Source organism: Callionymus lyra, chromosome 17, assembly GCF_982586985.1.
Source record: "Callionymus lyra chromosome 17, fCalLyr1.hap1.1, whole genome shotgun sequence".
NCBI lineage: Eukaryota > Metazoa > Chordata > Actinopteri > Syngnathiformes > Callionymidae > Callionymus > Callionymus lyra.
Genome location: NC_141834.1, coordinates 21,999,157 through 22,010,123, shown reverse-complemented (window position 1 = coordinate 22,010,123; position 10,967 = coordinate 21,999,157). Strand labels below are relative to the sequence as shown.

At 35.0% G+C, this 10,967-nt stretch overlaps 1 protein-coding gene across 4 annotated transcripts in view; it reads left to right on the top strand.

The window, feature by feature from the left end:
• Window positions 1-856: 856 nt before the first annotated feature.
• Window positions 857-10,967, top strand: part of tax1bp1b (Tax1 (human T-cell leukemia virus type I) binding protein 1b) — a 31,457-nt gene continuing 21,346 nt past the window's right edge. For all 4 annotated transcript variants that reach the window (XM_087779047.1, XM_087779046.1, XM_087779044.1 and 1 more), the window contains exons 1-4: window positions 857-950; window positions 1,917-2,110; window positions 7,465-7,567; window positions 9,810-10,000. In XM_087779047.1, the coding sequence (XP_087635173.1) occupies window positions 1,973-2,110; window positions 7,465-7,567; window positions 9,810-10,000 (432 nt within the window). In that variant the 5' untranslated portion in view covers window positions 857-950; window positions 1,917-1,972. The remainder of the gene's footprint in view (window positions 951-1,916; window positions 2,111-7,464; window positions 7,568-9,809; window positions 10,001-10,967) is intronic.

Here is a 10,967-nt window from a genome sequence, read left to right as displayed (position 1 = left end):
TAATGTAATGTAATATAATATAATGTAATGTAATGTAATGTAATGTAATATAATAGAATGTAATGTAATGTAATATAATATAATATAATATAATATAATATAATGTAATGTAATGTAATGAAATGTAATGTAATGTAATATAATATAATGTAATGTAATGTAATGTAATGTAATGTCATATAATATAATATAATATAATATAATATAATATAATAAAATATAATATAATATAATGTAATGTAATATAATATAATATAATATAATATAATGTAATATAACCGTTAAGAGAGAATAACTTTGGTAGAGATGATGAAAAACGTGTCACTAGGTGATGAATGAAAGGATTAAAGCTGTCATTGAAGAACAGAAAGAGAAATAAATATAATGTAATATAATATAATATAATATAATATAATATAATATAATATAATATAATACGTGGAAAGAGGAGAGATGATGTAAAAACGTGTCACTAGGTGATGAATGAAAGAATTAAAGCTGTCATTGAAGAACAGAAAGAGAAATAAATATAATGTAATATAATATAATATAATATAATATAATATAATATAATACGTGGAAAGAGGAGAGATGATGTAAAAACGTGTCACTAGGTGATGAATGAAAGAATTAAAGATGTCATTGAAGAACAGAAAGAGAAATAAAAAGACTCATAAAGAGGTGCTTTCCCCGGTGACCGCTCTTGGCTCCGTGGTCTCAGTAAGTAAGGACGTTTATTTGTGAATTTGTGAAACACTTGACATTTCCTGACATTTTTACATTATTGTTGCTTATTTTAAAAGCACGGAATCCCCTCGCGCCTCCCTCCCTCGGAAGTGACGTAATGTTGTTGTTATTCCAGGAAGAGGACATGGGAAAGTACTGAACTGCGCCAGCACTTGTTTTCTGATGAACGTTGGATTTCACTCGCTGTTCAACATGTCAAACAGGTACGTCTCGTTCCTTGGATCGAACCGAACCGTGTCGGTCCAAACATCTGAGTTCTGTCGTGTGTTTTCGAGGCTTCTTTTAGCGACGGCTCTCCGTGTTTATTAGCTTAGCTCGTCCTTTAGCCCTTCGCTGACGTGTTTTTGGACGTAGTGTCATTATCAAAGTACACATGTTTATTAACATGTTTAACGCAAAAGTATAATTCATTGGCATGAATGTGTAAGACGTGTTACTTTGCTCAACGCTTCTTGTTATCTAAAAAAAAAGCTAACGTTAGCTTAGAATGCTAATAATATTGTCATGCTAATGTTATGAACCAATTATGTTTTTTTTCTATTATTTTTAGAAAGTGTCGATATTAAAATGACACAAGGATTCCGAATGAACTTTTAAATTGGCGCAGATGAGACTCAAATGTGGTCCAGAACGAGCCCACGTCACAAGGCCGAGTGAGAAGTTTAAAGGCCCGAATAGGAAGAACCTACAGTGGGTTCGTGGCCTTTGAGGTCCAGACGCTTTCAAGTGAACACGTGACTTCTGTTGTGACGCAGAACCTTTACTGCTTCAAAGTCATCTCTAACCTTCGGTTTCCTTTTTTTTAAACTCAGAATTGTATTTCGATGTTTCGAAGTACACTTGTCATCTACTCCTGAATTGAATACAATATATTTCTTCTTTCGTTAAACGATTCATTGAAACTACAAAGTCAAAGAACGGTTTGAACTGAACCAAATTCATTTTAGAGAAGAAAGGTTGGTATGTTGGTTTACTAAGGACTGTTTAAACATTGTTTTAATTAACTAACGTTTTTCTTGTTAAACCACTTTCATGTTTGCCAAAAATAAGTGCTGATTTTGTCTGCCCGATGTAATTAAACAATGTTTTGGTGTAAATTTATGTACAACAAATATCATTTGTTTTGAATTCTGTCATCTTCAGAAAATGCTTTTCTCCTGCCTCCCCAGAAACATCTGAGTGACTTCTCGCACGGGTCCTGGACGTGACGAGACGAAGCGACAACATGGATACATCCAACTTCGCCCATGTCATCTTCCAAAATGTGGGGAAGAGTTACCTGCCCCACGCTGCACTGGAGTGTCACTACACACTCACGCAGTTCATTGTACCAAACCCCAAAGACTGGGTCGGCATTTTCAAGGTAATAAATTCATATAAACGTTTCATAAACTACGTCGATGTTTCATCGTAGGGGGGGGAGGGAGGGGTGTGGGTGATTAAAAGGAGGAACTAAATCTACACTTCCTACACTACACTTCTGATTTATACTGATATTCTTATTGATTTAATGTATTAATTTGTTACGTATGCTCTTATTAATCTGTATGTTCTCTGTTCTTTGAACTTGTGATTCTGTCGACTGCTGTGGAGTGACTGGAACCTTTATTTACAAAGGGAATTTCCCCTAAAGATCAGATAAAGTATTATCTATCTGTAAATTCTTTATGAGAAATTAACACATTAAATCCTTTCGTTCAAAGAGTAATAGATAATGTTTTCATATTTGCTGGAGAAATGAAAACTCACGTGTGAAGTTGATTTATTTATAGGTTCCCAATGACCTTCTGATACAAGTGACCTTCTGCTGTCACTGGTTTCTTTTTACCGTGTGTCGCAGCTGCAGAAAGAGATCTCGCAGCCTGTCTTGGCAACACATTACACAATCAGCCAAACGCATCCAAGAATGTAGATGGATCACAGCAGAGTGGCCGTGGTTAAGGTCCACAAGATTTTGGCTCGAGAAAAAAGAAATGTCTCTAGCGCATTTTCTAATCTAAATATCTTTTATTAAAAGAGAGTTTTGTACAAACAGACACATACTGATGAGTACAATAGAGATCAAGATCACTTTAACACACACTTCACACGAGTTCGGGGCAGGAGTGGAGTGAAAGTATCTGGATGTTCTGTTCTATGTTAGTCTTTGTATCCTTTGTCTTTTTTATTTTTCTTTGATCTATTTTCTTTATCTTTAGACTTGGATTGTATCATCTTGTTCTTTATCTTTATTCTTATTTTATTTTGATTTATTTTTTTTATGAAAAATTGCTGTATTTTCTGTGGCTATTGGATAAAAACAATTTCCAGAAGGAGACCTCCTGAGGATCAATAAAGTTCTACCTTACCTTACCTTACATCAACATGTTAGTTGACGTTTAAAAGCGAGAGTACGTTTTTGTTTTTATTTTTTTCATGTATTTTCCACATTTTTGTTCAGCTTGTTGCTGCAGCCTCCACTGTCACACCTTGTAATACAATTCAAATCATTGTGTACCAAAACCGATGATTCTTGCTTCCTCGTTGCATATCTAAAGAAGGTGTGTGAGTTTCCTAGTTTGTAAAAAGGAAAAAAAAGGGAAACAAAAATAGCTTCTATTGTTATTTGTATGTCTCAAAAAAAGCGTTTAAAGGGTTGATGTTGATCCAGGCTGGTCATGCAGAGTGAAGGAATAAAGCTTTGCTCTGTGTCACGCTGAGAAATGAGGTGATGTCAGGCTAAAGTAGGTGGACCGATCGAGGGGGGGGCGGTCGCATCCAGAAAAGAGCTCCCTTGTTGTGGTTGGATTCCACATTGTGTTTAGCCTGAAGGTAGGCAACAACTGGTAACTTGGAGCTGGAAATCACTAATTTCTCCAGCCTCTTGAGCACCACGTTGGTATGGAAAAGGCTGCGTGTGAGGACATAAATCCTGCAAATATTCCTGGCAGCGCTGACAGATGCGACGCTTGTTGCCAAGTTCCTGCGTTAGCTTGTCCTCTCGTGCTTTAGATATGTCACGAAGTACAGATGAAAACCTCTTGATTGATTTGTCTGAATTCCCCGTTTGTTTTAATAATTAGCCTCATAAATGTGATGCGTAAAACGATCTTATCAGGTGTAGATGACCTACAAGATCCTGTCACGGATTTATGACGGGGGTGAAAAAAAAACCAAATACGATCCTTTTAAAATTCAAGCTTAAACATGTCCGGCTAAAATAATCTACCAAAGTTTAAATTATAGAGCCCGTGGCAAGCGGAGCTAAATGCTATCGATGATAAGTAGATCGCGGGGAGGATGGTTTTCCTGACATGGCGTTGGTTAATTTCCCCGCCTGCGTGATGTTCTGTGCCCGGGTGTTCATGCAGGAATGCTGTCGGGACAGGTTGTCGGGAGGCCTGGGAGAAAGCAGCAAGTGCTTTATAATTAACCTGTCGCGGAGCACGTCCTCACTCCGTGAGTTATGGACTCACTCCTGAATTTATTCAGCCTGAGTGGCACATGGATTGTTCATTACTTCCTGCAGCAGCGTTGCCACCGGCTTCTGTCAGCTTTCTGTAAAGTATGACTGTGTCGGAATGCTGCCAAAGTTTCACATTAAAACGGCGTTAAACTTTTTGCATTGGGATAAAGTTGAGTTGTAAATTCAGTTCTCGTCAGAATGATGGTCACGGCACGTGTGGTGAGGTGTCGGTCACCGATGTTCTCAGTAGTAACATCGTAGTTACAAAAATCATTTGAAATTCGTTTGTTTTAAGAAGGCTGAATAAGTTTTCAAGAGAAAAGTACCAGCCTGGAGCCTTGGAGGGGCTGGTACTAAAGGTCTGTCAGTTATTTACAGCTGTAATAAAATATTTAATGTTGATCGCTTTATTATGATCTGGAGGCTATGCTACACCAAATATACCTATTTATTTATGTATTTTTTCTAGAATGAAGTTATTCTATCCTATGTTAATCTTTGTATCATTTTTTCTTTGAGTTATTTCCTTTTGATCAATGTTCTTTATTTTGATCAATGTTCTTTATACTTGCATTAAGTTATTTTGTTTGCACTTTGTTCTTGTTCTGTTCTTATGAAACTTGCTGTGAACTGAACCCTAATTTCCCGAAGGAGATCTCTAGAGGGAATAATAAAGTCTATGTATCTAACTATCTAAAAAGCAGAATCTTTAAAACGTTTGGAACCACAAAAGGCTTTTAACTCTAATAAGTGATGCCACAGTTTCTTTGTTACTGATAGAAAATATAACAAGTGGTCAGTAAATTGGAAGTTAAAGGTCAACAAACATGATCAGTAGATGCGTCAGACCAAGATCCATCATGAGGGTGGCGTCAAACCAGACTTTGCCAAGGTTTTGGGATTAAACATAGAACTTCAGAATTACAATTGTTCATGGCCAGTGAACCCAACCTAGGATTGTTTCGTGTTGTCGGTACAGAATAAAATAATGACTTCCAGACTACAAAAACTTGAATTTATGAACTTAAAAGACTTATTCGACTCGCTATTTATCAAGTAGGGATGTGTATTGACTCCGGTGTTGTGATAGTGTAGTAACAAGTATATATATTGTCAAGTACTTGACTCCGGTGTTGTGATAGTTAATAACAAGTATATATGTGTAGTATTGTCCAGTACTTGACTCCGGTGTTGTGATAGTGTAGTAACAAGTATATATGTGTAGTATTGTCAAGTACTTGACTCCGGTGTTGTGATAGTTAATAACAAGTATATATGTGTAGTATTGTCCAGTACTTGACTCTGGTGTTGTGATCGTGTAGTAACAAGTATGTATGTGTAGTATTGTCAAGTACTTGACTCCGGTGTTGTGATAGTTAATAACAAGTATATATGAGTAGTATTGTCCAGTACTTGACTCTGGTGTTGTGATAGTGTAGTAACAAGTATACATGTGTAGTATTGTCCAGTACTTGACTCTGGTGTTGTGATAGTGTAGTAACAAGTATATATGTGTAGTATTGTCCAGTACTTGACTCTGGTGTTGTGATAGTGTAGTAACAAGTATATATGTGTAGTATTGTCCAGTACTTGACTCTGGTGTTGTAGTATTTACAGACCACATGACTCTTGACAAAGTCGTAACTGTTTTTATTTGTTTTCAAACCAAAGTATTTCCAATCATCGGCTTTAAAAGCTGCTGTACTCACTGTATCCTCTCGTCCTCAGTCATTACTGGGATTTCTTTGATACTTCAGAGGATGTAATGACCGCCACCATCTAGAGGCTGGAAGTCTAATTGCAACACAAAAATTAACAAACAATGTGAATAGTTTAATGAGAAAAAAGAAATTGATTTTTATTTAATTTTTCTTTTTTTCTTTTTATAACTTTACACACATTTTATTGAAATATAAACCATTCCAGTGATTGATTTCAGACAAACATGATATGGAAGCCAAACATTTGACACATCATCTTAACCAGAAGGATGTGTCTCGCCTGCAGTTCATACAAAACTCTGCAGTCAGAATTCTGAGCCGCTCTAGTAGAAGAACTCACATTTCTCCTTCAAACTCTTCACTGGCTGCCAGTTTCTTTCAGGATCAACTTTAAAATCCTGGTTCTTACTAATGTGTTTAGATATTGCCTTAAACCCTTAATATAAGAACTACATTCATAAAGGTAACAGAAATGAAGTGAGTCACAACGTTGTGTGTATCACAACATCGTGAGGATGTGTGCGAGTGGACGTCGACTCCATCTTCTCCGCCGTGAGTTGCTATTTAAGTGCTTCTTTTATGGCGACTGGACACCATCTCCACCTCCTGTCCTCCTGTTTACACGCCGTCTGCTGGAAGTGAAAGAGTTCCTCTCAGCGTTTGCACCTTCCACCACCTCTGCACCGCTAATGAGTGGACTGGCGAGGGCCAGCCTGCAGTAATGGCCTCTCTCCCCCTAACTAGGTGCATGTTTTAATTGCTTCCTGCTTCTTTTACTGCTGCAGGTCCACTTGTAACAAGCGGGGATTTTTTTTTTTTTTTGGGAGCAGCAGGGCTGTCTATCTCTGGCTCCGACGAACACTCGCGCTGTTGTGGCTGTAGGGTGTTGTGAGAAAATAAACTATTGACGCTGAACAAACTCCCGCCTACATCAAAAGCAACATCTGTCTCGACACCATGTATCTGTGTTCAGTTTTCCGAAAAAAAGTTTTATCGGTGATGTGTGTGTGTGTGTGTGTGTGCACTCGTGCTCGGGGAGGAAACCAGCCAGCTCGATGTGACTGGGATTTAGTTTGACAGTTTTATGGCGGCCGGCTGAAGTTATGGATGAATTTTCTCTACACCCGCCCCCCCCCCCCCCTCATCAGCCGTCAGTTAACAACACATAAAATACGTATAATTACATTTTGGGTTTCATTTTAAAGTCCCCTATGTATAAAATTTTCACCTATTTTCCCCCCTTCCTGTTCCAAGTGAGTTGTAGCTACACTTCCTCGGTCGGGCTGCTTCATGACAAGCGGGGCCCGTGCAACACACGCCGGGGCCAGGACTCCCGACTTGAGTTTTCCTCTGTCGGTCACACACCGTTTACACATTGTTTCGACTCCATATATCACAGGATCTCCATGTAAACTGTCATAAAGCGCTGTGGGATAAGTGGAGTTCTGGAGACTGTAAGCGAGACTCCCTGATAATTCCCCCTGTCGTACTGTTCCGACGTTGATGTGGTTGAAAACTGGTGCTTGATTGGATATTTGTCGTGTCTCACAGGTCGGCTGGAGCACAGCGAGGGACTATTACACATTCTTGTGGTCGCCGCTCCCTGTGAACTATGAGGAGGGCACCACAGTCAACAGAACCGTGGTGTTCCAGGGTAAGACGCCGGATCAGTGTTTATATTAGTGACGCATGTGTTTCTATTTGTGACCCGCATACTTTTATTGTGTACTTTGTGTAAGATTATCATGTCGAGAACATTTCATATAAATAAATCATCTGCTCTTAAATGTGGGAAGATGCAACATTGAGAGGATGAACCTCAGATTATAATCCTGGAGCATTGAAAGTGTGTTTTGTTTAATCTATTTCGCTAACAAGCTGTTGCTGACCTTGTTGCTTTGTTTGCCTTGTTTTTACTTTGACAACAAAAGTGAGCAAAGGTGACTTTGTTACAGATTATTTTTTCATTCTAGATTATTTTGTCTTTTAAGATTATTTTATAGCTCTAGATTATAATTTGTCGCTCTAGATAATTTTTTCGCTTTACATCATTTTATAAATATAGAATATAATTTGTCACTTCAGATTATTTTTCCGCTTTAAATTATTTTTATAAATATAGATTATAATTTGTCGCTCTATATTATTTTGTCGCTCTAGATTATAATTTTGTCGCTCTATATTATTTTTTTGATTTGGATTATTTTGCTGCTCAAAATCATTTTGTCGCTTTAGATTATTTTATAGCTCTAGATTATAATTTTTTGCTCTAAATATCTTTTTTGCTTTACATCATTTTATAAATATAGAATATAATTTGTCGCTTTAGATTATTTTGACGCTTTCGATTTTTTTTATACCTCTAGATTATAATTTGTCGCTCTAGATAATTTTTCCGCTTTACATTATTTTATAAATATATAATATCATTTGTCGTTCTAGATTATTTTGTGGTTGAAGATTTTTTTTTATAGCTCTAGATTATAATTTGTCGCTCTAGATAATTTTTTCGCTCTAGATAAATTTTTTTTCGCTTTACATCATTTTATAAATATAGAATATAATTTGTCACTTCAGATTATTTTGTCGCTTTAGATTATTTTATACCTCTAGATTATAATTTGTCGCTCTAGATAATTTTTTCGCTTTAGATTATTTTATAGCGCTAGGTACAAATTTTTCGCTCTAAGTATTTTTTCCGCTTTAAATTATTTTTATAAATATAGATTATAATTTGTCGCTCTATATTATTTTGTTGCTCTAGATTATAATTTTGTCGCTCTAGATTATAATTTTGTCGCTCTAGATTATAATTTTGTCGCTCTATATTATTTTGTCGCTCTAGATTATAATTTTGTCGCTCTATATTATTTTTTTGATTTGGATTATTTTGCTGCTCAAAATCCTTTTGTCGCTTTAGATGATTTTATAGCTCTAGATTATAATTTTTCGCTCTAGATTATTTTGTTGCTCTAGATTATTTTTTGTTTTAGATTATTTTGCTGCTCAAAATTACTTTTTCGCTCTAGATTACATTTTATTGCTCTAAATAATTTTTTTCGCTCTAGATTATTTTGTTACTCTATATTTCTTTGACTCTCTGGATCATTTTGTTGGGTCGGATTATTTGGTATCTTGAGTCGTTATAAATTATTCAGTCACTCTACATTATTATGTGTAGCGATCAATTATTCTGTCGCTCTAGATTATGTTGTCGATATATATTGTTTTGTTCTACATTTCTTGTTTGTCACTCTAGATTATTTTGTATCTTTACATTTTACCATTCTAAATTATTTAGTGGCTGTAAAATATTGTTGCTCTAGATTATTTATTTGCAGCACATTATTTGGTTTCTTTAGATTATTTGGTTTCTCTAGATTATTTGGTTTCTCTAGATTATTTGGTTTCTCTAGATTATTTGGTTTCTCTAGATTATTGGGTTTCTCTAGATTATTTGGTTTCTCTAGATTATTGGGTTTCTCTAGATTATTTGGTTTCTCTAGATTATTGGGTTTCTCTAGATTATTTGGTTTCTCTAGATTATTGGGTTTCTCTAGATTATTTGGTTTCTCTAGATTATTGGGTTTCTCTAGATTATTTGGTTTCTCTAGATTATTGGGTTTCTCTAGATTATTGGGTTTCTCTAGATTATTGGGTTTCTCTAGATGATTTGGTTTCTCTAGATGATTTGGTTTCTCTAGATGATTTGGTTTCTCTAGATTATTGGGTTTCTCTAGATGATTTGGTTTCTCTAGATGATTTGGTTTCTCTAGATTATTGGGTTTCTCTAGATGATTTGGTCCTTCTGATGATCTTCCACGAGCAGGAATCTTGAAACACTTGAGGTTTATTGTATCTGTAGCTCACGTTTACGAGCGACTCTCCTCTCCCAGGATACTACGTGCCCAACGACGACGGAGAGTTCTACCAGTTCTGCTACGTGACCCACAAAGGAGAGATCCGGGGCGCCAGCACGCCCTTCCTGTTCCGCGCCGACAGCCCCAGCGAGGACGACCTGCTGACGGTGGAGGATGAAGGCAACTCTGACATCCTGGTGGTCACCACCAAGGCCGGCTATCTGGAGGTAAAGACACAGAAATGATCTATTAATGTTTGTAAAGACACTGAAATTATCTTTTAATGTTTGTAAAGACACTGAAATTATCTTTTAATGTTTGTAAAGACACTGAAATTATATTTTAATGTTTGTAAATACACTGAAATTATATTTTAATGTTTGTAAATACACTGAAATTATATTTTAATGTTTGTAAATACACTGAAATTATATTTTAATGTTTGTAAATACACTGAAATTATATTTTAATGTTTGTAAATACACTGAAATTATATTTTAATGTTTGTAAATACACTGAAATTATATTTTAATGTTTGTAAATACACTGAAATTATATTTTAATGTTTGTAAATACACTGAAATAATCGATTAATGTTTGTAAATACACTGAAATAATCTATTAATGTTTGTAAAGACACAGAAATTATCTTTTAATGTTTGTAAATACACTGAAATTATCTTTTAATGTTTGTAAATACACAGAAATTATCTTTTAATGTTTGTTAATACACTGAAATAATCTATTAATGTTTGTAAATACACTGAAATTATCTATTAATATTTGTAAAGACACAGAAATTATCTTTTAATGTTTGTAAATACACAGAAATTATCTATTTATGTTTATAAATACACTGAAATAATCTATTAATGTTTGTAAATACACTGAAATAATCTATTAATATTTGTAAAGACACAGAAATGATCTTTTAATGTTTGTAAATACACAGAAATAATCTATTTATGTTTATAAATACACTGAAATAATCTATTAATGTTTGTAAATAAACTGGAATAATCTATTAATGTTTATAAATACACTGAAATAATCTTTCAATTTTTATAAATACACTGAAATAATCTTTTAATGTTTGTAAATACACTGAAATAATCTATTAATATTTGTAAATACACTGAAATAATCTATTAATATTTGTAAATACCCTGAAATAATTTATTAATGCTTGTAAAG